We start from the raw sequence: 27409 nt of genomic DNA, 5'->3' as shown, positions 1-27409 counted from the left end.
AAATCCCCACAGTTTGCTGAAATGCATTAAGCAATTAATGAAAAAACGAAGAAAAAAACAGAAGAAACAATGATCACATTTTAGCAAACGTGTAAATTACTGACATAATTAATGATCCTGTTTAATTTCTTATTGCTAAATATTCCAGGATGGAGTGAAATTGCACTGTTTCTGTAGAAAAAAATAACCAAGTTACTATTTTTAATCAGGAACCATAATTTAACTGCCTTAACAGAAATTTTTATAGTTTTCAAGGAAGAAAAGCCTAATGAGTTATAAAAGAACATCATTCCTCAAAACTGTTTGGCTACGCTTCGTTGACTCAGAAGCAGTGCGGACGAGTGGGAAAGGAAGAGTAGAGGCAGCTGGATCCCAGCCTGGCCAGGCCCGCTGAGAAGACATGTCGCCTTGGCAACTCCTTGAGCATCTCATGTGCCTCGATTTCCTCATCTGAAAGTGGGTAGTGACAAATTCTAACTCATATGATTAATGGGTGACAAATGTGAATCAGTTAAGCGTGAGGCCCAACACTTGAAAACTCAGTAAAAATGCATGATTATACACATCTGAACAAACACAATACACATTTTACGTGCGTATCTCACATGTCAACAGAGTTACTCGGTAGAAACTACAATGCCAGAGCAAGAAAAACTAAGAATCTCTGAACTACCTTCCTGATTATTCTGAAAGTTAAGACGCAAACTGAATTGCAAACCCTTCAGGAAAGCTATGCTTTCAAAACTGAAGTTCACAGCCCTGGATGCAGAGAAGTTCAATCATAGAGATTATTGAAAAGGAGAAAAGAAATAAAACGGAATCATGATGTTTTCGGTATTATTAGCTCATCATTAGGGGAGAAAAAGGAATTTTAGAAATGAAATTACTGTTATTTCCAAAGAAGAGCTATCTCTAGTCCAAGTTTAAGGGGAAGATGTTATTGGCGTATCTCTCTGGTTGTTTGGGGTTTTTTTAAGGCAAAAATAATGAACGAACTCAGCAAAACTAAATAAACAAATAAACATTCCCGTAATGCTCTCAGTTATGAAAAGCTTTTTTAGAGAAAGTTTTTCATAGTGGTTATCTCCATTTAATGAATGTTTTAAGAAATAACCTTGTCCAAAGCTAGAAAACGTAAGAATCAAACCAGAAGGACTTATTTACCATTTTCGTTATGCCGATCCTGAACCAAATGCTGGTACACAGAATCTGGAACTTCAGACTGACGGTAGTACCATTTGACGTTCATGAGTAGATGGTCCCTCTTACTCTGAAAAGGAAAATCTAACAGCATTAGGAACAGGATTTCGGGTGCCCACAGCTGTATACCATACCCATGATCAAAAGCCCCTGTAAACAGGTGGAGAGGCAGAGAGGGAGACTCACAATTACCACAGGGCCACAAAAATACAGAAGTCAATGATAAGGTCAAAATTATTTTTAATCCCAGCCTTAGCATCCCTCTGACCCTACTGCTCAAAACCTTAATCCAGGAAACCAAAGGAGACCAAACTTGAACCTATAAATCTCCCCCCAGCTTGATTAATTCAATCAACAGTATAGTTTTATTTAGCATTAACTATACAAAACTACACGAATACATCCTTCTTCTATCTTAATTCTTCAACATTTTGGTAAGTATTTATAAACTGCATTAGCACAGTGTCAAGGCCTTTAAAGGCAATAAGTTAGAAAAACCTTACCGTGCAAGGCCTGGCACAAAGTCACGTCTCCAAGGTGTGCCAATCACCCAGACTAATTACATCCCCATCCACGTTATCGCTACAAGGCAAACTAATACAGCAAACTATGGGTGGTGGTGAAGGTACGAGGAGTCCACGGAGCAGGGACCCTATCTTAATTGTCTTCCGATTTCCAGAGAACAGAACTTGTACATAAATATTTGTGAACAATAATGAGTTCTATGATGATCAGGGGCCCCTAAATGTTTGTGGGACACTGAAACATGTTATGCCCAGAAGTCAACTTTGTTCCTGGTTATGCTTCCGTTCAAAGCATAAAGGATGAAACACTGCCCTTCTATTTGAAGGCTATGGGGCTACAGCCTGAGGGAGACTGTCTTGGTACACCTCGGTCGTGAGACCTCTGAACACGGCAGTGCACCAAGGCTTCCCATGGCCTCATAAAGTAATTCCTAACCCAGGTGGGGGCTTCAGAGACCTCCCCAAGATGAATGCTGCTGTATCATTCCCCTTAGCAACGTCTACCTTCCCATCACCAGTCAGCAGGTGAGTCAGAAATGAAAGAGAGCTAAAATTTGAGACATGCTTCATGTTTATGAAGGAGATGACTAAGTCCTAAAATATGTCAAAGGAGCCTCTTTAATGAAGCAAGCTGCTTTCTGCTTAAATAAGAGGTATGTATATAGTCTTCACTAAATGGCCAGAAAGGCAAAAAAACAACAAAAACAACAAAAAACCTTTACTGAAAAATACTAAAGCTATTTAAATGACCAGAAAGAAAAGCACTGTCAAAGTCTTGATGAACTTGAATGCGAAGAAGCACTATTCCAAAGTAAGTATCATAAACACCAAGATCCGTACTGTGTAATTAACTGTGCCAAATAGGCCTACAAAAATAGGGCATCATTACTGATTTGAAAAAAAGAGACTGTATAGAAAGAATAACCCTACGTAATGGGTACTTTTCAGTTTTTATCCATTTTTCACTTTTACATTCTATACTGTTTATACGAAAGGTGGGAAAATGAGGACGAATCAGTATGTTACATAAAAAGAGTAAATGTTACATACGCAAGTTTATCCTCAAGAGCAATTACTCCCTGCGGAGGATTGTGGAGGAGGTAACATCTGACCTGGGGGAAAAGTGGGAAAGACCTCAATGGATTCTTTCCAGGCAAAGGAGGAGATCTGGGGAAGACACAAAGCCAGAGAAAAGACAGAACAAGTGCAGGACGCACCCCCACGGCCCACATGCACGCAGCACAGGAGAACCTCCTGCACGGTCCCGAGGGAACTCGGATTCTGACTTCAACGTGGCCTTTAAGTGGGTTTCTCTCTGAACAAGCGAGGTCCTCTATCTGCCCTGCTGACCAAGCACACAGGCAGTGAGGGACAACACACCGGGTCACGAGAGAGCAGCCAGGAGACCAGTTTCCTCCCGGGGCCCAGCCATGAACAGCAGGGCCAGGATGAGGGCATCTTCACAGAAAGAGACGAAGCAGGGGAGGGGTGGAGCCTGTCTGCAGGTACTCAAGGATAAACTCGGGGTAATGCACTGCCTAATGCAGGGGTTCTCACCCTCAGCATTCCTGACATTTGGTCCAGGGAAGTCTGGCGTGGGTGCCTGTCCTGCACGCTGCCGGATACTGAGCGGCACCCCTGGCCTCCAAACACTAAATGCCAGTGGCACCCCTCCCCCTCATCGTAATGAGCAAAAAAATATCTCCACACGTTGCCAAATGTCCCCTGAGGGGACAATATTACCCCCCAGTGGTAAACCAATGGTCTAACAGTGTCCTTTTTACGGAAAGCTAAACTGGAACGGTGACCAAAACAACCCCGGTTTAAGCACTACCAGGTGGGGAACATGGAATGTAAATACGAACACAGTGAGGCCTGTCACCACTGGGTTCTCCACCCCTTCTCCACCAGTTCCTAGCTGTATGACTCTGGGCGTGTTAATCATATTCTGATCTCCCCTTTTCTGCAAAATGGGAACACTGAAACCTACCCAACGGACTATCGAAAGAACGAGAGGAACGGAAACGCGCTGGAACTGAGTAGGCGCTCAAGAGAGCAACGGTTTCTGTTGGCAGCTGATGCTCACCAGAGCTTCACAGGAAGATTTCAAGAACTCCGCTGAGAACCGTAGGAGCTATTTCTTCACCAGAATGTGGTTTCCTTCACCAGGACAGTGCTCTCCAGTCCTTGAGCTACGAAGGGATGCCTCAATGCTCACAGTAATGAACTACTTAACAGGGCTCAAAGGAATTCAGATCTACCGGCAGTCTTAGCAACTATGTTCTGAAAATCTATGCTTCTACGCATTTCTTTAACACATCTGAGATGTCTGAAAACCAGAAGGGGAACCGAAGTAAGCTTTCAAAGGTACCAGAACTGACAATCATACAATGTCTATTTTTCAGAACACCAAGCCAGTGATTCTGGGGACCTTTCGAGGTATAATATCTATATTAAATTCTGACCCTGGCACACTTAATGGCCACATGCGCGCACACACATATACACACACACACACACACACACACACACTCTCTCTCTCTCTCTCTCTCTCTCTCTCTCTCTCTGTCTTACTGCTCTGGTATATTTGTGCCTAGATTTACGACTCCTAATAAGAGACCTTACAAAGGCAGCCGAAACCCTGCTGGATTTCATAATGCAGTACTATCTAGTAACCAGGGAGTGGCAGCATTGTGTCAAGAAAAAAAAAGGCCTCCGAATCTTAATTCTGGATACAACACAACAAAAGATAGATTCACAGTTAACAAAAGTTCTGAACAAATATAAGTAGCTCTAATAGACATAATCGTCCTAAATAGGCCGGGAAGTTAACGATCAAACATCCAGAGGGAAGCAGTATGTCGTTTCAGAGGGTACTAGACTAAAATTAAGTAATCGAGCCTTCTAGTCCTGTCTGCAATCACTTAGTCAGCTGGGGGCAACCTTAGTGAGTCACCTGGCATCTGACAAGTGAGGGGAGGGAATGAGATGACTTCTAGGGTCGCATTCCATTTTATACACTTACATGTAGGTTTCGTCCCCAGACAAAACCAGTAGATAAATAAGCCACACTGGGAGAGTCCCTCCTGTCTTCTCTACATCAACATAATGGCATCCGCTAACAGTACCCTACTAGAGAGGTTTTTACAAATTAAAATGCCATCTTCTCCAGAAGTGACTGTGCGCTGAGGAACAGCAAAAGGGAACGGAGCGCACCCCTTCGACCAGTCAGTGCTCCCAAGGCCACTCACACACACAGGTGCGGCTCAAACACTGACCGTGGGAAGTCTGCATGTTCTTCCCACCGTTCACTAGAAAAAGACTTCTGCTCAGAATCACAGAAAACTAAAAGCAAAAGCCAACCTAGAGATCGTCTGATTTAGCCCAAATCACCGAGGTCTGAATCAGGGCTCGCGACTTACTTGGGCAAATGACCTCTCCAAGCCTCAATTCTGTGGCACAGGACACGGGACACGATGGGAAACTCCACCACCTGTACCGCACCCGGCCGTGAGGAGCAAACAAACGGGCAAGAGCAGCAGGACTGGCTCTCGATAAATGTTGGGCGGGGGGCTCCCAGGGAGCTCCGCGGGCGAAGCATCCGACTCTTGGCTTCCGCTCAGGTCACGATCTCACGGTTTGTGAGATTGAGCCCTGCGTCAGTCTCTGCGCTGACACTCTCTCTCAAAAATAAACTTGGAAAAAATAAAAAATAACAAACGTTGGGTGTTACTACCAGTGTTTTACAGACGAAGATAGGAGTCAAGCTATAAGAGGTCACTTATATATGTTGTTTTTCTCAGATTCAAAATTAAGCTAGTAATAGCAATACAAAAATAAATCATGTGGCAAATTAGGGGGGAAGAATCTCTACTTTTGCAACAATCTGAGAAGCATATCAAGTATTTCTAACAAATAGGCCTCATTACCAACTAGTGATATAATTGTACAATTCCACAAAGGTCAAAGTGGTTATAAATGACACATTTTAAACAGAACGCTGAGTAAAGAGGGAAGTGGGGAGAGCTTCCCCTGTGAAGGCACCCTGGGGTGTATTTCTGAATACAGCGAAGAGCTCACTGGGAAGTAAATTATTTCCCACCATTTTATCTTTAGAGTGAGATTTGCCTGCCTGCCTGCCCGCCTGCCTGACTGCAGGTTATAGGAAGTACCAGCCCTAAGGAAAAAATACCACCCAGGAGCAGCGCACCCAATATGCTCATAGTGAGGTTTCAAGGAGGGACTGTGCACACGAGGAGAGTAGCTGATTCTGGGTTAAATTATGGATTCTTCCCCATCACTGGCCTGGATTTCTCTGAAGGGACGGATGTATGTATATTTAAGGAAATAGTTTAATTGAGGACAAAACCCATCCCCACCTGGGTTTGGAAAAAAGACCAACAGCCTAGTGGGTGTTTGGGAGCAAAACAGGGGCCTTTCTAGAGCTACGAACGTCAGACAACGGAATGAGAGTTAATGAACTACAAAGTCAGAACTGAAGTAAAACACTCAGAATGAGACGGGTGGCAAAGGAGCGGGGGGTCTAGGGGGAAGGGAAGGCGAACAGGAGGCTGCTGTTGAAGGGACACTGGTTCATTTTATGGGCGGCACACAATTCGACCATCTCATATAAATGCAAGATCCAAGGCCCAGAAGTAAATTTCCATTCCTAGAGATCTTTCGTGGTTATTAATGCAGTACTTTCATTGATTAAACAGCCAATCTGAGTCTTTCCTAGGGCCAGTCGTGGTATCACTGGAAAAAAACATTTTAACACAATATGTAAAAATAAAAGGAGTGGGGGTGGGGGTGGAGGGAGTGGTCGGAGTTCATAAACGACCAACAGGACGGGTGTGAGGAATCTTGTATACGATATGAGCAGGCCCCCAACCCAAGATGGGAACAACAACAATTTTAAACTCACCTGCATCCCACAGGAAAGAACTCTGCCCCATCAGTCCCTCACAAGCTCCCAGCAGACACCGCCAGGGCTCCCAAAGCCCTCCAAACAAGCCCTGCTAGTCCCTCCACCATGATCGCCTATGTGACAGAGGCCAAAGGCAACGAACCAAGATATAAAGATTAATACCATCAAATAAACAACTTTGCAAAGTCAAAATAATTCACTAGAGATAATAATTGGGGAATTCCCTGCAAATTTTTAACTGCTTTGTTCTTGAGAGCTTGAATTTCAAGTAACGAAAGATCTAGATTCAGAGTCAGATGAAATCAAACCAAAATTCTTGTTTTCTAAAGCCAAAATGTCCGGGGCGCCTGGGTGGCTCAGTCGGTTAAGCGTCCGACTTCAGCTCAGGTCACGATCTCGCGGTCCGTGGGTTCGAGCCCCGCGTCGGGCTCTGGGCTGATGGCTCGGAGCCTGGAGCCTGCTTCCGATTCTGTGTCTCCCTCTCTCTCTGCCCCTCCCCCGTTCATGCTCTGTCTCTCTCTGTCCCAAAAATAAATAAACGTTAAAAAAAAAATTTTTTTTTAAATAAATAAATAAATAAAGCCAAAATGTCCAATCAGGATTTTCCACAAATCTTGGAAGTAGCAATGGCTAATATCTGTATACTAGATAGCTTAAGAAAATACCTTTTAAAGAAACTTCTCACACATTTCCACAACATGGCGATAGTAAGAGTAAGAGTTATAGGAATACCACGGGTTTACTGTATAATTCAGATATATCTGCAAAAACAACTGGTGTGAGGACACAAAGCCTGCAGCGTGAGGGGACGTGGTCCGCCAGACAAAATGGCCTGCCTTCCGGCCTTCCACACGGTCAGTTTACAGGGGCATCTCCATCCTGCCGAGTCCACCTCCACCCACAAGGAGTTGCCTGTTGGACACAGTACCCTCGAAAGACCTTGGGGACACAGCCTTACTAGGCTCGAATCATTCCTGACTCTGAGGGAGGGAAGAAGGGACAGCACGGTCAGAGCTTACTATTCTTCTCCAAGGCCAAAGATCAATCCAGGTATATGCACAGAAGAATCCAATCTAAACATAAGTTTTCCGTATCAGAGGATCACATCAACTTTGTAGATAAACACCGGAACTGAGATGAAATCATGTAGGAAAGATCTTGTAATATTTCAAGGTACTGCTCTGCTACCATGAGGCACCAGGGAGATAACATTTTCTATCCTTCTATCAAAATGGCTTATAGCCATCACAGCTCAAAATGCAATGAAAGAAAGAGTCATAGAAAAACGTTAACAAGGGCCACCAAGGAAGGCTTGGCCGTCAAGTCCAGCCGTCTCAGAGTTCTGCTCTGCCGTGGGTACCAGGAGAGAAAGCGAAAACACAGACTCCAGAGTCTTGTTCTCAAAAGAGAAGAAAGAGCTCTGAGTATCTCCTCTTCAGACTATCATACACATATCTCCCAAATGTAGTAAGACATTAAACACTGTGTTTCCTTTTTTTGAGAGAGTGGCCTAAGGGCAAGTAAATATCTTATTGCCCTTGAGTAAACAACGTATCCGCCCTCAGATGTATTTAAGTGCTCAGGTGGGCTGAGGCTGAAGGACCCAAACCTGGAGTCGCGTTCTACAGCCTCCACCCTTAAGGACTGAGCACATGTCCCTTCTGGTAGCCATGCCACTTGAGTTGCATAGTCCCGTTTAGCGGAGTCCTGGTTAAAATTTTGTGTGTCAACTGGACTGCGCTAAGGGATGCCCAAATAGCCGGTAAAACATCTCTGTATATCCATGAGGTTGTTTCTAGAAGAGATTATTCAGTAGGCTGAGTAAACAGATCTGACTTCCCCCAGGTGGGCAGGCTTTACCCAATCTCTTTGGGGCTAAATGGAACAAAAAGGCGACGGTGAAACACAGAACTCTCTTTTCCTGAGCTGGGACATACATCTTTTCCTACCATCAGACATCAGAGCTCCTGGATCTTAGGCCTTCGAATTCCAGGACTTATACCAGTGGCCCCTGGTCCTCAGGCCTTCAGCCTCAAAGGAGGGAGTTACACCACTAGCTCCACTGTTACCAGGCCAGGGGACCTGGACAAAGTCGACCACCTGCTTTCCTAGCTCGCCATCCTGCAGAGAGCAAATTATGGGACTTCTCTGTCTCCATAATCTCGTGAGACAATTCCCATGGGACATGTACTCTCTACGTATCTCTCCTATTGGTTCTGTTTCTCTGGAGAACCCGAATACAAGTGGCTACTTATCATTTATTGGCATTTCCGAATGGACAGAACTTGGAACTATCAGGGGTCTACTCAAAACTAGCATAGTGAATTCTTTCTTTAAGGATAAATGCACTGATAAATGAAACCGAGAAACAAGCATATCCATTGGACTAAGGTGCTAACTGGCTGCAGGCACCAGAGTCAAGGTTACAAGCATATTTTCCAAACCTGTGACACTCAATTCGAAACACTGTTTTCAAGAGATTGCATCAGCATCTGGATCCTGTAAGAGGACTGAAGTCACCTTCGATCAGATGAATCAGGTGAAGCAAGAAGGTGGAACCTGGGAGCACAGACACAGTGTTTACAACCAAGCTGTGCAAATACCTGGTTACATACAAACGTCCAGAAAGACGACGCAGCTAAAAATGTGCTGAAACCCAGGCTCTGCTGGTCACAAGTCATTTTCAAAAATCACTGTTTCTTGATGATACCTTGTTTATTAAACAAATTGCTGTCATTTGGTTATTTTTACAGTTCAATGTGGACAAAAGTCAGTCAGTCTTTTGGCAGGACCAAAATGTACATGAAAATGAAATCTTCTCAACCACCAACTATAAAATCCGAGCTTATTAAGGCATTTTCTGCCGAGGATCACACGATGCAGGAAAAGTAACAAGTTCAGACAGCAAATTCCTTTATTAGCCATGGAGAGACCAAAACTGAGCACAAGTGCAGCCTTGGGAAAACTCCTAACACAGGAGGCGGGGTCACCAGCTAAACTCTTAACCTAAATAACAAGTTCATGTCACACATACATGAATAAGCTATACTTAAAGGCGGACTTCACACATCAGCACAGATACCCCAAGCTAAAGGGCATTCCTGTAATTTACTGCATGTATCCCATACATTATCCTGATAAAAACACTAAGTGTCAGATTCAGGACTGAAAAGGTCTCAAGTTTGGGTTGACAGGCGAAGTTTGAAAGATGAAATACCACAGATAAATCAGGACTCTGTACTCGGATCCCCAATGTTTTGCTGTCCAGACCCAAAATAAATTCCTTCCTAAAAGCCAGCACTCTTTTCCCAGCAGCTACGGTTATATCAAATAAACTCACAACCACAAATTTTCTATCTGGATCCAAATATTTCCCCCATAAGGGAGGGAAAACAGGCCGCACCACAAGAAATTGCCAAACTGCCATTAATCCACACTAAATGGAATTAAACAGTCCAGTGAATTTCCTTTTTGAAAAACTCATGCTCAAATAGTGCAAAGTTTGACATCTTTGCAGTACTTTGGTCGGTGCCTGGTGACGGTGGCAACAGCCGCATCGATTCTGCATCCTCCGGGGTTTTACTCACTTCTAGGTGACCTCGGAGAAAAGTCAGGGAGCTGGACCACAAGCCAGCAACAGGGTCAGATGGAGTAGTAGTGAAAAAGGAGTTAAAGAAAGAAGGGGAAAAGCCGGGGCTACCGGCTTCCAAAATTCTCTAGAAGTTTCACAAATGAAACTCAAATGATCACATTATTTCTTAAAATAAAAACTACTAACTTACGATTAAAGACACGTCACGCAGACCTTGCTATTAAAAACTGATGCTGAGGGGCGCCTGGGTGGCCCAGTCAGGTAAGTGTCCAACGCTTGATTTTGGTTCAGGTTATGATCCCCCTTTTTTTTGAGATCAAGCCCCACATTGGGCTCTGTGCTAACAGTGCAGAGCCTGCTTGAGATTCTCTCTCTGCCCCTCCCCTGCTTGCAAGCACTCGCTCTCTCTCGCTCTCTCTCTCGCTCTCGCTCTCTCTCAAAATAAATAAATAAACTTTAAAGAAACTCTAAAAAAAAAAGTGATGCTGAAATATCTTGAAAAGATCTGAGTCGATAAATGCTTTATAAAAGTGGTTCTCAAACTTGTTAGACTCAGGATTCCCTACTCTCTTCAAAATTATTGAGAAGTTCAAAGAACTTTTACTTATGTGGACTATGTCTTATCAGTACTTACTATATTGGAAAACAAAAATAAAAAATTTTGAGGTATTTTTTACTAATTCTTTTAGCAGTAATAATAACATTATTAACACTGACATAAATAATTATAACAAACAAAAATTTTTATTTATTAAGTTTATTTATTTTGAGAGAGACAGAAACAGAGTGAGTGGAGGAGGGGCATAGAGAGAGGGAGAGAGGGAGAGAGAGAGAGAGAGAGAGAGAGAATCCCAAACACACTTCATTCACACTGTCAGCATGGAGCCCAACACGGGGCTCGATCCCACAAACTGTGAGATCATGACCTGAGCCAAAATCAGAGTCAGACACCAGCTCAACCGAATGGGCCAACCAACTAAAAATCTTAAAACAAACAAAAACTTTAGGAAGCAAGTAATACTTACATTTCAACAGATCTCTTATGTATGGCTTAAGGAAACAGACTCTTCAGATCAGATGCTACCATCAACCTACTGAGTTATTACACGTCATTGAACCCTCGTAAAACTCCACTGTACACTCGTGAAAGGAGAATGAAAAAGGCAAATGATGTCTTAGCATAATTCTGAAAACAGTCTGCACATCCATGGGCCAGACTTGAGAACAGTTGCCCTATGGGATGAAGGGAATGTGCTACAGGAACGGTCCCAGAGGTCCTCCCCCTTGGACCCTGCCCGTTCACACCGTGTAAGCAAGCATGCTTCCCAAACAGAACCATGCCTGGAAATGTGAAAGCACACATTCATTTAGAAGTAAGATGCTATTAAAACATAGAAGCCTATACTGTTATTTATACGATCCGACTTTCCGCTAGTGGGCAGAAGCTAAACTCTTGTTAAAGGAAAGGAAATCTAGATAAGAAGCCTCTCGTTTTAGTTAAAACTGTTTTTCTTTCTAAAATTTGAACTCATTCTGTCGAGAAATATTTAAAGCTTGATTCAAACGAGAATATATAGATCTACACTAAAAAAAGAAAATAAAACAAAACGTGTACTTGGAAAAAATGGTACACCTATAAGAGCTGGAAGCATGCACGCAGAAGATAAAGGCTGGCTGACTTCCTGTGGCAATCGGCGAGTCTAGGCAAGTGTGGTCATTTCAAGCAGTACTGCTTCCTGGGAAAACTAGCATCAGGAAACAACAGGAACTTTTAAGAAAAGGAAAGTAAAAGACTTGTGGCTTACAACACTATATCGAAGCATTAGCTTTTATAAAGACGGACGGACATCCTTATTTTCTGTGAATCCAGCAGAAGTCCTCTCTCTCTAGGTAATCTTTTTGTACCACTGCTTTCTGAACTCAAGTGCAAAACTACAGAGCTGGTAACACAGTAAAATAAAATACCTTTTAGCAACACAAAGAGTTTTAGAATTAATTATTAGTACTTTCAAGGAGTACTAATATAGGCTTAGAAATCATTAGTGATGTAAATAAAGTCAGCCTGCTATATTAATAATAGGAACCCAATTATAGCTGGCAAACATTTTCAACTTGCAAAGAAACAAATTCAAATAGTTCGGTTAAAAAAAAAAAAAAGGAAAATTCAGTAGGAGCCTTGAGAATTTGTTTTTCTATCTCATTTTATGTGAACTAGTCTGTCTTGTCTTAAATATCTTATTTATTCTTCTCCCTTTTTGACTTAAACCAAAACAAAGACTGTAACCTTTAATACCTGTTAGTCTATTTATAACTGTTCCATCTACAACCATTTTTCTAATACAAACATGCCCTGATAGCTTATCTCAGTCCACATGCCAGACAACAAAGGCCCACTGGCCTGCTGGAGACGAGAAATGGAAAGCAGGAAATGAGAAAGCTTAGTTAATCCCCAGATAATCGATCAGTGTATTCAGTCAAGTGTGAGCTGAGCTGGGGAAATGCTGCTCAAAAAAAAATAAATAAAACAAGAAAGAGGGGGGAAAAAAATCAAAGAACACAGACCAGAGAGTCACAGTTCATTTTAAAATAGGTTAATTTCTTTGAAAAAGATTCCCCATCATGTTCAAGCACCAATGCAACGTATATAAATGTGAATATCTTTTGAACAAAGACCTTTTTCTTTAAAATCTTTCATCCTCCATCTTTTTTGGGTTTTGCTTTACTGTTTTGTTTTTGGTTCATCTTTTTTTCTAAATTAGCTTTACTGAGGCCTGATTTACACACAATAAAATTAACGTATTTACCGTTTCAGTTTGTTTGACAAGTGTTGTGTAACCACCACAACAATCAAGATAGGGAATGTTTCCATTACCACAAGAAGAGGACCTTCTTTAAGAATTGATGAATCGGCTATGCTGAAAAAGCTTCTGTGCCGGTGAATGCTACAAGAGAAACATCCTAACCTAAATTCCTTCCTCCATTTTAACTCACAGAGGAACGAATGTGAGAAGAACAACTCGGGAGTCAGCGGACACCTTCTCCTAGCTGCTGCTAATTAAAGACCACTGCAGACAACAATCCCATGCTCTGTAAAATCAAAGAATGTGCTAGATAAAACTTCTGGGCTGAGACTCAGCTGATCTCCTAAAATTTCCAGGATATAGATAACACAGTTGTAGTAACAGTTACAAAAATAAATGAAAATAATAATTTCAAGTTAATTTCACAGTATACTTTCCTCAAATCATGGAACGAACGTTTAACGAGTTTCTATGAAGTAGCAGACCTTGTCAAAGAGACAGACAATGAGGATTCACGAGAGAGGACCAGACAAAGTCCCGGACCCGAGAGAGCTTACGGTGCATTCACTGGAGGGACTCACTGCCAACCCCTCCACCACTCAAAACCAGGCCAAAGGCCAAAGAATCCTTAAGTGTTTCAAACAAGGCCATAAGCAGTGAAATCTGCCACTTAGTAACCATATACCTTACTAAGTACTTAGTAACTTAGAACTGTTCACTTAGTAACTTAGGCAACCCTTCCACCACTCAAAACTAGGCCAAAGAATCCTTAAGTGTTTCAAACAAGGCCATAAGCAGTGAAATCTGCCACTTAGTAACCATATACCTGCAGGCAAGTAATGTTTGAATATTATGCTTAGTCTCCTTGGGTATTATTTTCCTTAAAACTAGCAGCCTTCTCAAAGGCACCTGAGGATGGCAAGAAAACGTGTCCTGTCGCTTGACTGCTTCATAGAGACAGAGAAGAATCTAAATCACCTTGACAAATCCATATACCTTCTCCAGCCCCAGGAACAACACAGAACCCTAAGTGTGCATGCCTCTGTCTCTCAGCTACAGCTAAGCTCTGTTCACAAAAACTCCCAAAGGCTCTTCTATCTTCTTTTATTATTTTTCTGTGAAAGAGTTTATTATGAAACACTTCACAGGCAGAAAGGTATAAAAATAATAGACTTATATACCAAACTCATTTTCCTCTGCAATCTGTCTGTTTACTCAGCATTAAGCTTGCATCAGTCACCCATGCCCCAGTTCATTCGTTTTAAATGATACATATTACCTGTTATGTACAACATGAGAATTTGTTCATAAATTTTCCTGCTGATATAGATAACTCCTTTTCGTGTTTGTGCAAGCTGTCTAAGGCACATGAAATTATTAAAAGTAAACGTCACCCCCAAGGTGGGGATGAAACTCAGGACCCCAAGGTCAATAGTCACATACTCTCTACCAACTGGGCAAGCCAGGTGCTCCTGAAACCTTTCAATTCGAATTATCTAAATTACTCTGAATGTTCAGCACCACAGCTAAATGTTCAAACTTACTAGTATAGTGTTATTCATAATATCCTTCTGATATCTCATTAATGCCTATAGGATCTGTAGTGTTGTCCCAATTTTATTCTTCATGTTGGTAACTTGCTGTCATTTTCCTTGATCTTCTTTACAGGAATTTAACAGTTTTATTAGTCATTTCAAAGGAGCAACTTTTGATACTGATTATCCTTGAATGCATATTTCTTTATTAATTCAGTAATTTGCAAATGTATCTTCATTAATCTCTTCCTTGGGTTTAATCTTAAATTCTTTTAAAATTTCTTAATCTAGATACTTAGAGACCATTGATTTTATTCGGTCTTTCTTACTTTCCTATACATATGTAAAGCTTTAGCTATATGCTAAAATTGTGGTAGGTCATAATTTCAGTAACTGTTCAAGCAAAATATTTTCTAATTTCCACTGTGATTTCTTATTTGAGCCTTAGAAATGTTATCACTATATTCCATATATTTGTGGATTTTACAGGTAATCACTTTGGTTTTGAATCCTAGGTTAATCTTACTGTGGTCAAAGAACATGTTTTCTATTATTTCAATCCTCTGAAATGCATTAAGATCTGCTCTAAGATCTAACACCATCATTTCTGATAAAATTCCCATGTGCACCTGAAAAGAACGTGTATTCTTCAGTCACTGGGTATAGTGTTCTATATATGATGATTAGCTCATATTTTTAAATTGTATTATTCAATTTTCTATATTCTTAGTGGATTTCTGATCTACTTATTTGCTCAATCACTGAAGGAGATGTGTTAAAATCTCTCTAATTGTCCAAATATTCATTAGCAGTTTAGGTTCAACTGCAGTATATTTATACAATGCATTACATAGCACTGAAAATAAACTACTGAAACATATGAAAACATGGATGCATTTCACAAGCAATATGTGGGCCAAAGAAACTAGACACAGATAAATATGTATCACATAATACCCTCTGTATACAAATATAAAGTTCAAAGGCAGGCGGAACTAATCTATGGTGTTAGAGCTCACAGCAGTGGCTATCATGAGGTTAGTGTCTGGGAGAGGGCATGAGGGTGGTTTCTGGAAGTGCTTATGGCATTTTTTTTTAATTTGTGTTTTCAAATGTTTATTTTTGAGACAGAGAGAGAGAGCAAGCGAGCAGGAGTGAGAGAGAGGGGGAGGGAGGGAGGGAGGGAGGGAGGGAGGGAGGGAGGGAGAGAGGGAGAGAGAGAGAGAGAGAGAGAGAGAGAGAGAGAGAATCCCATGCAGGCTACAACACTGTCAGCACAGAGCCCAACTGCGGGGCTTGAACCCAATGAACTGTGAGATGGTGACCTGAGCCGAAATCAAGAGTCAGACACTTAACCAACTGAGCCATCCAGGCACTCCAGCATTTTGTCTCTTGATATGAGTACCAGTTACTATACATATATTACTATGTACAATTCACTGAACTGTACAATTGTAATTTTTATTCTCTCATGTAGATATATTAGACTTAAATGGGAACCTTGAAATTAAAAAAATTAAAATCGAATTCACAAGAACTAAGATGTACACACAAACACACACGTAAATGTAGAACATTTCGGGAAAGATACTAGAAATTGGTCGCAACGGCTGCCTCTAGAGGAGGAGTCTGGAACAATTTGTTATGCCAGAAAGTAAGAAAGTGCTCAAAGAATGATAGGGACATGTGAAAGACATACAGTAAGTAGACTTTAAAAAAAAAGGCTCCCACTGGCTAAATCTGAAACAGTTTCAAAATATATAATGATAATAATGGACTGTAACCGACCAAATGAAACCAGAAACCACACACACATGCTGATCTATATAAATGAATAAAATGAACAATTACTGAGGAACAGGGTATTTTCATAGTCACAAAAGCACCCTTCCACAAAATACTAATTACAAAGGATAAAAAACTAACTTTACAGTAGAGGGGCCCTTAATCAATTTTAATCAAGTGCTCAAAGTAAACACTAAGAATGCAACAAACAGAAAGCAAATAATACCTGCAATGAGATAGTCCCTAACCTAAATCTAGTAACAATGGAATACCACACAAATGCAAACTGAGGGACATTCAGCAAAATAAACAGCCTGTAAATCTTGAAAAAGGTGAAGAAACATGACAACTAAATACAACACAAAATGAACAACTACCTAAACATGGATAGGGTTTGAGTAACAATATATCAATGCTAATTTTGACATCTGATTGTTGAATTGTGGGTTACATAACGAAACATCCTTCTTTGCAAGAAATACACCCTCAAGTATCAGGGGTTCATAGGGGCACAATTTGATGACATTCTCAAATGACTCAAGAACAAAGGGGGGGGTTTTCTGTACTTGCAACTTTTCTGTAGGATTGGGGATGGTCAGATAAAAGCTTGAGGAAACAAATTTTAGTTCCAATTTAAAGGTACATAATCACAGTCACTTCAAACATTCTGACAAATCATTAGACTTCAAGCTGGGTGTGCTATGTAAGAATGAAAGGGCATATGCGACTGTCAAAAATAACGCATATGCCATGGTCAGGCAGTTACGGATTACTTTCAGGAACTCAGTCTATGACACAGATGGCATTTCAAAATAGTAGAGAAAGATGAGCTGATTAATAATCTTACTGAGGTAAGTGGGATGTCATCTGGAAAAAAGTTAAGTTGCATCCGTACCTTACACCTTACACCAAGATAAATTCCAAGATAACAGGACAAAGAAAAATACAAATTAAAGTTACACTGAGAATATATTGCTCAAATTGGCAAATATCTAAGTTGATGACACTCTGCTGACAAGACTGTGGGGAAACAGATTCTCATGTACTTTTTACACAAATACACACCCTGGTACAACCCTTAAGGAGGGCAACTGAGCAATATGCATCAAATTACATATTCCCCTGTTTCCCCAGAAATACCACTGATTGTAATTTAAACATAAACTTGCATATATACAAAATAACATGAACAACCAAGTTTATTTAACATAAATAATGTCCACTAATCCTCATTAAAGGGACCAGCTAAGTAAATTATGAAACATCCACACAATGGAGTATCATACATATATATATACATAAAGGGAGCAGGGAAGGGAGAATATTTTCTATGTAGTGATATGGAAAGATCTCCAACATGCATTCTTCAGATCTTCAACATAGATTCTTAAGAGCAAGCTACAGAACACTGTGCAAAATTTGATAGCTATTATATTTGCTTACACATGCACAGAGGCCCCTGGGAAGAATACATATGGAATATAATAACAATGATTATCTGCATGGGGTGAGGAGTGAAGAAAAAGAACTCGGGCAAATAAAAGCCCAAGGACAGGAGACAGACTTTTCAGGACACCTTTAAATACTTTTTCATTTCTGAATCATGTAAACGTACTACCTATTCAGACACAACTTGTTGTTGTTCTCTTAAGTCGTAGATTATTTTGTTTATGTCCCAGGCCTTTCTCTCTTCCTTTCTCCGTGCCCGCACCCTCTCTCCCCTCTATCCACCCTGGCATGTTTCTGGGCCTCTCTTTTTCATGTTGCTAGCCTTCCCTGGATGACAGACAATGGAGCTGGAATATGCACCCACCAGACTGCTAGAGAATTAAATGAACAGGAATAAGCCTAGTTAATTACAGCTGTTCATGCCAATAGTCAGGGGCCCAATCTTTTACACCTAAGAATTCTAAGAATGTTAAGGCAAATAAATATAAAGCAGTCATACATGTTCTCAACTGCTTGTAGAAGACTCCTCTGCCCTCCATGCATACCATACCAAACTTACACTGGGCGCCTCGCCTCAAAAAAGGTCACATTGTTGCTGAATTTAAAGAGACAGGGAGCCTTTAAATATAAAATCTAAAGAGTCTCCAATTGAATAGGAGATGTTCCACTCAATGCTCCCCTCAATGCTGGTTATAAAACCAGCCCTGAAATGAAACGGAGAACTACCAACTCCTATTCATCCTGTGATAAACCACCGAGGCTGTATACACACATAAACAGGGAAGAAGGATGTCGTTAATAAGAGGTAACTGAAACCTCCCCTGAAAGAAAGCAATGAGCACTATTTTTTATCAGAACATTTTTTTTGTCTATGCTTGCTATTTCCACAAACTCCTCTTTGATTACAGATCATGTCTTTCCAAGAAGCCTACTTGGCAGCAAGCTGCTGACAAAGTATTGATGGCAGTCCTCTTTACACACAGCCTTATTAGCATTCCTATCGCTGCACTGCACACACTGGCATTATAAATCACACACACTCACTGCCATGTACAACACCAAACAGTTACCTAACAACTAAGGGTATTACAAATGCTTTGAACTAATCTTTGAATATATGCTCTGATAATTAAATCCCATTAGCGTTTCTACCTTTAAACCAAAACACACCAACACTGAAATCGGGTGCCATCCACGGTGCCCTCAACGTCTGCCATGAAATGTCACTTATATTACATAGTTCACATCCAATTACTCAACACAACCAGCAAAAGCATCTATCACTTACGTTAAAACAAGCAGAACCCAGCAGTGGGGCTGTCGGAAGCCATCACATGGCTTAAATGGATTTCTCACCTTTCAAATATCAAGGGGTCCTCTTTCCCAGAACATCTCACTAAGGGGTTTGGCCTTTTAACAAAGAGAGCTACCCAAGTTGAAAGAAACATTCAAAAGGCAGGACATGTTGCAAAGCCCAGCTCAGAGCTGGAAACATCTGCCCCTTGTGTTAAAATACAAAATAGTAAAAGATCCTTTATATGAAAAATAAATACACATTTAAAAAAAAGAGAGAGCTTTTGTCAAGGCTACTAACAAAGAAGCAAAGTTATATTAATACCTACAGAGTCCTTGTTTTTGGCCAGAAATTAGGGACCCCTCCTGGCCAGAAGATCTATTAATTTCCCAGTTTTTAAGAACAAAGAAACCTTTCCTGAAGTCTGCTTGGAGCCCCAAAGCTTAGCCACAAAGCTAAGCACAAAGCTATGCTCCCCTGTGTCACTCTGTTATTCACGTAGTCACCAAGATGAGTGTGAGCTAAATTCCAGATCTGTGCAATTACACACTCAAGCTCCAGCACCAATGATGATCTTCAAAACAAGGATCAAGATAACTTTCCTCATCTTCTGAGTTCAGAAAAGCTTTTACTGTCAAAAGAAAACATTAGTAGCTGACTCTTGGCAATTAACACATAATACAGCCACCACTTACCTATTTAGCAATATTACCATATTCTGTCATTTGAGGGAGGAAATCACTATAGAGGGAACTGCAGGAAATCATTTTCTAGCTCTCCCAATGTTTTGTCAGATAGGCTAACAAGAGAAACTGTCAGAGTTCTAATTGGCAGTAAATAATTACTGGGACATAAAATGAAACAACCCCCAAGAAAATTTAATCTGATCATACAGAAGAGGAGACAGCCAAGTCAACTGCCTCGGGAATTTATACAGGCTACTGCCTCTTTGCATTTATATAGAAATCAATACGAGGTAACACACCTTAAATCAGGCTCTAGAACAATGGTTCCTAATCTTTGCTGAGACCTTCTCTCTCTCTCAAAAAAAATGCACACGCCACGCAAAGTACTGCGGAAAGTGTCTGAACATCAAGAGGCTCCCAGTATAAGAGCCACTACTGTAACATCTGTTTATTGTCTGCATCCCTACCCAGCACCCCAAGAGGACCTAAGACCTACAAGGGCAGCAATATCATCAGTTTTGTTCCCTGCTATCCCTGGGAGCTAAAACAATGCCTTGCTCATAGACCTTCAACTAATAGGAATGAATGAGTGACTGAATGATGACAATGAAAACACAAAAATAGGATGTAACTACCCCAAGCAACAAAACTTTAAGTTTCCCTAGACTAAGAAGATAACTTAAAATACAAAATATGAAAACCTTCACCTGGCCTAAGCTCAGTGAATAATATGATGCTCCTATGTACCAAGGAAAGATTCCTCGCCCATCCACCCATCCACCCATCCATGTCTGTTACTAACACATGAATAGGGAGAAAGTCTTCTGGTGTTACTCTATCAACCTGAGGTCTTAACCCTCTAAGCAAATTATACTAAGGTTAGGTTAAGCCGAGGTAGTTTATTAAACATGCGCTGGCTCCAACAAAGCTAGTTTTAAATAAACAATAACTTAAAATAAATCGTAGTCTCTAAGGAAAAATATTTTTAGGTTTTCCATTTGTGTCATTATGTAGGACTCTCTCAGTCTATGATACCACAAAAATCCAGATTCACCTATTGTGCAAAAATTCATTATTGTGCCTACATTACACAATAGAAGCAAAGAAATAATAACCACAGTTTTTCGTTATAAGCAGAACATAAATTGTCTTCTTGGTCTCCTTTCCCCAAAAGTGTTATAAATGGAATTTTAGTATACTTTCAGTTAATCCAACCATGATATCTCAAAGCGTAATCTACACCTTAATATAACTTTATACCGTACAGATATGAAATCGCCAGAATTATGTAAGAAAGGAGAAACATATTTAAAGAAAAAGTATGAAGAATCAGATTTAATGAAGGGTTCATAAAAATTACCGTATTATATTCAAATCTCACCCAAATGGAAGCTCCTTACACAGCAGAAATTAACTGTCTCTTAAAAACCTGGCCACAGTGATATGACAAATAAGGCCTAGAGGAATTCAAACTAGGTTGTATCTGTAGGAGTTAGCATCTTCTAGAAGCTGACTATAATACAACAAGTTAAAAGAGGCTGAAAACTAACCAAATATAAACAGTGAAATGGAAGGACACTTCAAAAATTAGCATTATAGATAATGTCAAGTAACCTGGCAAGATCTTCCCTTTGAAGTTCATCTACACATCCATCAAAGGGCCGTATGTGAATAGCCCTGTGTGGGAAGTAATAGTAGGCTAATTACTACAAACTCGTATGAGATATCCTAAACATCAGAAAAAAAATGATGTGCAATAACTGAGGTGATTCAAACAGTTCACATCATAACCAAACAGCTTTTAATTCTGTTTACCACATTAACTGGTCCATTTACTTTGGAACTCATCTCACGCACTACAGTGAAACCAGCTAGATACCAGTGAGCAAAACCAAACATGAAACCTTTGATTTAAGTTCTACTCTAATGTATTGCAAATGCAAATACAATTTGGATTAAACCTCAAAACTGAAATGTTGTAAAACAGCATTACAAGATTTACACTTCCTGACTGTATAAAATGTTTTTAAATCTGCGTTGGATTTTAAAAATTGACATATAATTTACAGACAGGGAAACAGATATTTTAGGCACATCGTTCAATTAGTTTTTATAAAAATATATATATACGCTCCCTTATAACTCAAACCCAAAACATTTCTACCAATGTAGAAAGTTCTCTCGAGCATTTTCCCACTCAATCTCTACCCCATCTGTAGAAGGAACCACTATTCTGATTTCTATCATAGAGACTAGGATATATATATATTTAACTTTTTAAGAAACTGTGCAATTATTCATGTGGTTTTACCATTTTCAGTGCCAGCAGCAAAATACGTCCGCTCCTTGCCAGAGTAGGCATCCTTGCCAACAATCAGGGTTACGGGTCTTTTCCAATTAGCCATCCTAGTATGTAGGTAGTGGTGTTTACTGTAGGATCCTTTGTATTTTCCTGGTAACTAATGACATTGAGCACCTTTGCACAGGCTTACCCACCATTGTATACCTTCTTTTATAAATTATCCCTATTCAAGTCTTTAACCATTTAAAAAAAAAAAAAAACTGAGTGGTCTTATTATTGAGTTGTAGCAGATTTTTTTTGAGTTTCAAAATGTATTCTGAATTCAATCCCTTTCTTGAATATGTGGTATAAACATTTTCTTGCGGTCTGAGGCATCCCTATAAACATTCTCAACAATGTGTTTTGATTAATTCCATTTTTTTTCTTTTATGGTTGTACTATCTCCTCTGTAACAAACCTTTGTCTACATCAAGACTATACTGCTTCAGATTCTGTGTCTCCCCCTCTCTCTGCTCCTCCCCTGATCATGTTCTGTCTCTCAATAATAAATAAACGTTAAGAATTAAAAAAAAGAAAAAAAAAAAGACTATAAAGACACTCTCCTATTTTCTTCTTGAAGCTTTATAATTTTTACCTTACATTTGGGTCAATGATCCATCTCTAATTCTTAGGTTGTGCGCTGTCTTTTATTTCTGCCATATGAACATCCAGCTGTCCCAGCCTAGCTGTGGAAAAGACCTTACTTCTCCTACTGATAATAGCTTGACAGTATCTATGTGGATTCATTTAAATTTGCATTTAAGAAATGTACTGGAAAGTTATCATTTCCTCTTATTAGCATACTTTATTTTTACATAAAATAGTAATATTGACCTAATGGTTACACATTTTGAGACTTTTCCCATTTGAATTATGCAATTATAGTTCATAAGTATACTTATTTATTATGTGTGCATATACACCAACCTGTTGCAACATTTGTAATGGCTAATGTTTATGTCTGCAAAACATAAAATTTCAGCTATAATAATTTGCTGATACATTACATCAGATAAATGTATATACCAGAAGTAATCATACAAAACAAAACATTTCTACAAATCTCCAATTCCACAACCAATGGTTGTTCCCTTGGCTGAACATTAACATGTTTTTAGGGTTATTGTGTAAGGGACACACCAATAGGGAAAACTTGAAGTTCTGAAACATATACTATGGGGAAGGAAGGTTTGGAGACAGCATATTCTCACCATCGACCGCGACAGTTGAGACTTCACAGGCCAACTCGGTTACCTATTTAGAAAAGCAGGACGAGGAATGCCTCTTGTATGTCTGAAACTGGCCTAAAATATTTTTCAGAAGAAAACTGAGTATCTGTGCCTCTGACATGTGCTGAACCAGTTTTATAGGGTCTTATCTTCTGTACCTATCCCTCCCTCAAGGTTTATACAAGAACAGTGGCAGTCATGACAAACAGCAGGTCACAATTTAAGAATTCATGAGTTTGTGGTCCTGGGGCTTAGCAGAAAATCATTTCAGTAACTAACATACCAGGAATTCTGGGAGAATGGCAGCATCGTTTATAAATCTTCCTAGATCCCCACGTAGAATCAGATCAACTAGAGAGTCAAATCAAACTCCCAGTGATAACACAACAAAATGAGGAAACAAGGTATCTTCACAAACCAGGGGGCATAAACCACCAACAGCCCTAAGACCCGTGGTGATCAGCATCTGTGGGAGAGAAAGAAACCCAGAAGGAACGGGGTATCTGGCATACCTAACATTAGGAAGATTTCGAAACAGCTGAAAGGCAATAAGGTAGACCAATGTGGTAACAGCACTGGAGGCCACAAGGGTTCTGACTACATGGGCAGCAAGTTAGTACAAAGAGGCCAGAGAAGGCGAAGAAGGCTAACCACTTCTGAACTCAGAAAAACTCACCATAGCTCCCTTCCAAGACAAGGAGCCATAACAGAGGAGAAGCTACAGGGAATGGAACAATCACAAATTGAGCAGAACAGAAGCAAGAGAGCAAAGGGAAAAGAAGAGCTAAATGAAAGTGAAATGAACAAAAGTCAGAAAAATCACAGAATGCAAGTCGCCATATATTACCACTTTGGGACAACAGAAGAGGCAGTTCTGTGAAGTTAAAAGAAATTCCATCGAGCCTCACCTCCTTCGGAAAACTCGTGACAATTAACTCTTCATAAAAATAAACAAAGGAAAAGTACTGAGGCTTAACTTCATACAATGTTACTAAGAAAAATAGACGGAGCTGAACAGCATCCCCACAGTCAATGAAAGCACAGGAAAAAATGTACGCACGTGCACGGCACAATACACCCGCCAAAAGCCTAACGTGCAGTTTCAAAGCAAGTTTCAAACCAGTAAACAAGAGGGGCACCTGGGTGGCTCAGTCAGTTAAGTGTCCAACTCTTGATTTTGTCTCAGGTCTTGATCTCATGGTTCGTGAGCTGACAGCACAGAGCCTGCTGGGATTCTGTCTCTCCCTCGCTCTCTGCCCCTTCCCCACTTGCACTAGCGTGTGCCCTCTCCCTCTCTCTCTCACAAAATAAGTCAATAAAGATTTAAAAAATAATCAAGATATTATGGAGCAACTTCAATCAGAACCACGAAAATACAGAAACAAAATGTTAGACACGTTATGTAAAAAATGAAGGCTAAGACAAAAGGGAAACGAGTGAACAGACATAGCCACCAATGCCTTAGGATAAAGTGAAAAGAAGACTTTTAAAAGTAAAAAAAGAAAAAAAGAAACAAAGAAGAAGAAAAAGAAAAAGAAAGAAAAACTCTAAAATGGATTCGGGAGAAAGTAGCAAATACTAAAGACAGGCAAGGAACAACGAGCATACAGATACAGGAGCTTCTGAAAAAGAAAACCGAATTTCAGTGTAAGAACAAATACTAAAAACTATAATCCAAAAAAAATTCTCCTGAATTAAAAGATTTGAAACTTCCTACTTCAAGAGCACACTGGTCCAGAAAACCAACATGAAGATATATTGTACACTGAAATTACTGGATTTTAAATGAAACAAAAACATTCTTCAGTCATCCAGGCAAAAAGGGTATGTGAGTGATGAGAAAGACAATGAGATTATCAATACTTTGACAGCAATGATATTTAAGGAACTCAAGAGGTAAAACATGATGTGGCAGCTATAGTTAACCATGGCATGGTGAAAATCTGGAAGCTGCTAAAAGAGTAGGTAAGTTCTCATCACGAGAAAAACAAATTCCGTAACTGCGTGCGGTGATGGGTACAGATTTACTACGCTGATGATTCTGCACCACATACAAACACTGAATCGTGTTGATACCTGAAACTAATGGTGTGTGCCAACTACACCTCAATTTAAAAAAAGAAACATGAGCCAGCAAATCTGACCTTCACGTATAAGAGCACAATCAATCTGTTCGAAGCACTGAAGAGGTCAGGAAATAGTGTTCCTATAAGCCCTTTCTAAGGATTCTACTAGAAAACAAACTCAGAAAACTAACATGACTAGAGAGACATCTAGAGCAGGACTAATGGTGAAGATTAAATATATACAGACACTTGGAAAATGCAGACAAACTCCATTATTTAAAACATGGTCGGGGATGGGGTGGGGTGGGGACGGGGGTGGAGCTCAGCTGGTAGAGCGTCCAACTTCAGCTCATGGTTCATGAGTTCGAGCCCCTCATCAGGCTCTCCACTGACAGCACAGAGCCCACTTAGGATCCTCTGTGCTCTCCTCTCTCTGCCCCTCCCCCCACTCCGCACACGCGAGCGCACGCACTCTGTCTCAAAAGTAAATAAACATGAAAAAAATTATTTAATAAAAACATAGGGAAAGAACATATAAAATTATTATGGCTAAGAAATGAAAATGAAACAACAGAATCCAAATCTCATAAGGAGAGTGCAAAGCTTTTTTAAAAAACTCTTTTTCAGTTACCGTAACTGGTGGTGGCAGTATTAATACTGTCACTCTGAGGGGTGCCTGGGTGGCTCAGTCAGTTACGTGTCCAACTTCCGCTCAGGTCATGATCTCACGGTTCATGAGCTCGAGCCCAGCGTCGGGCTCTGTGCTGACAGCTTAGAGCCTGGTGCCGGCTTCAGATTCTGTGTCTCCCTCTCTCTCTGCCCCTCCCCGGCTTGCGCTCTCTCTCTCTCTCTCTCTCAAAAATAAAAATAAACATGAAAAAAAATACTGTCACTCTGAGACTACTGTAGGGGTAAGGTGAGATAAAACAATGTGGGAGATTCTGTGTCCCTGAGAATCAGGCACCTCTGTATGAAAGAAAGCAGATACAGATGGAATAAAGATGAGGCTAAATAAAAACTCTATTATCCTGAATCTGAGTTTAAAATATTGTATGATTTATGAGACATAATGGATATTTCCCAGTCTGTCCACTGAAGTTTTAGAAATTTTCACATAATACATAAATCAAAATATCCAGAAATAATGACCAACCTGGTAACAATGAGACCTCAATGGCCCAGACTATGCTCTTAAAAATCACTTCTCATGAAAAGAAACTCCTTGGGTTCTAGAAGAAATGCTGATCCCGGATCTGCTGTGGAAACCGTACGAGACAAGGACAGAGCACCTAGACACACAGACACCAGGACACGAGTAGGCCAGGGGGGTCGTACCAAGGCACTCAGAAGCCACTGCAGGAGGCTCCCAGTAGCCAGGACGCAGGAATCGGGCCTCAGTAAGGATCAGGAACCGCAATGATCTGAAACCGGCCAAAACAGGTCGAAGGCGGGGCGCCTGGGCGGCTCAGTGGTTGGGCATCTAGCTTCAGGTGGGGTCATGACCTCGTGGTTTGTGACTTTGAGCCCCACATCAGGCTCGCTGCTGTCAGTGCAGAGCTCGCTTGGGATCCTCTGTGCCCCCCTCTCTCTGCTCCTCCACCACTCTCTCTCTGTCTCTCTCTCTCAAAAAATAAATAAACATTTAAAAAAAAAAAAAAAAGGGCTTAAGGGTACCTAATGCATTATTTGAAAATTGGGTAAAGAAAAATATCAAGCCCTTATCTTGCCTTTCTGATATAAACTGCACAACTGGGCAACCGAACAGATGCCAGGAAGCACTGCCATATACAGTTATGTTCTAGCTAACAAATGAAAACAAAATGATAAAATCAGAATCTCACAATTTTGCAGCTCCCGGGGAACTACCAGATATAGGTAAGAGAATCGAAAATGAACAAAAGCCAGATGTAATGTGTAACTGGTGGAAGCATTACACCATCTGTAAACCTGCCCAACTGAATCAGCCCCAAGTCTGACCAG

General features: G+C 40.5%; 1 protein-coding gene across 1 annotated transcript in view; it reads right to left on the bottom strand.

Annotated features, from left to right (window-relative positions):
- Positions 1 to 27409, bottom strand: part of RERE (arginine-glutamic acid dipeptide repeats) — a 422698-nt gene that overhangs the window by 170114 nt on the left and 225175 nt on the right. The window contains 1 exon segment of the mRNA XM_053899022.1: positions 1165 to 1270. Coding sequence (XP_053754997.1) covers positions 1165 to 1270 — 106 coding nt within the window.

The sequence above is a fragment of the Panthera pardus genome, unplaced genomic scaffold (assembly GCF_024362965.1).
Source record: "Panthera pardus isolate Hobbes unplaced genomic scaffold, ASM2436296v1 HiC_scaffold_11, whole genome shotgun sequence".
Taxonomy (NCBI): Eukaryota; Metazoa; Chordata; class Mammalia; order Carnivora; family Felidae; genus Panthera; species Panthera pardus.
Note: the sequence above shows the minus strand (reverse complement) of the source record. Positions and strands in the feature narration are given on the sequence as shown.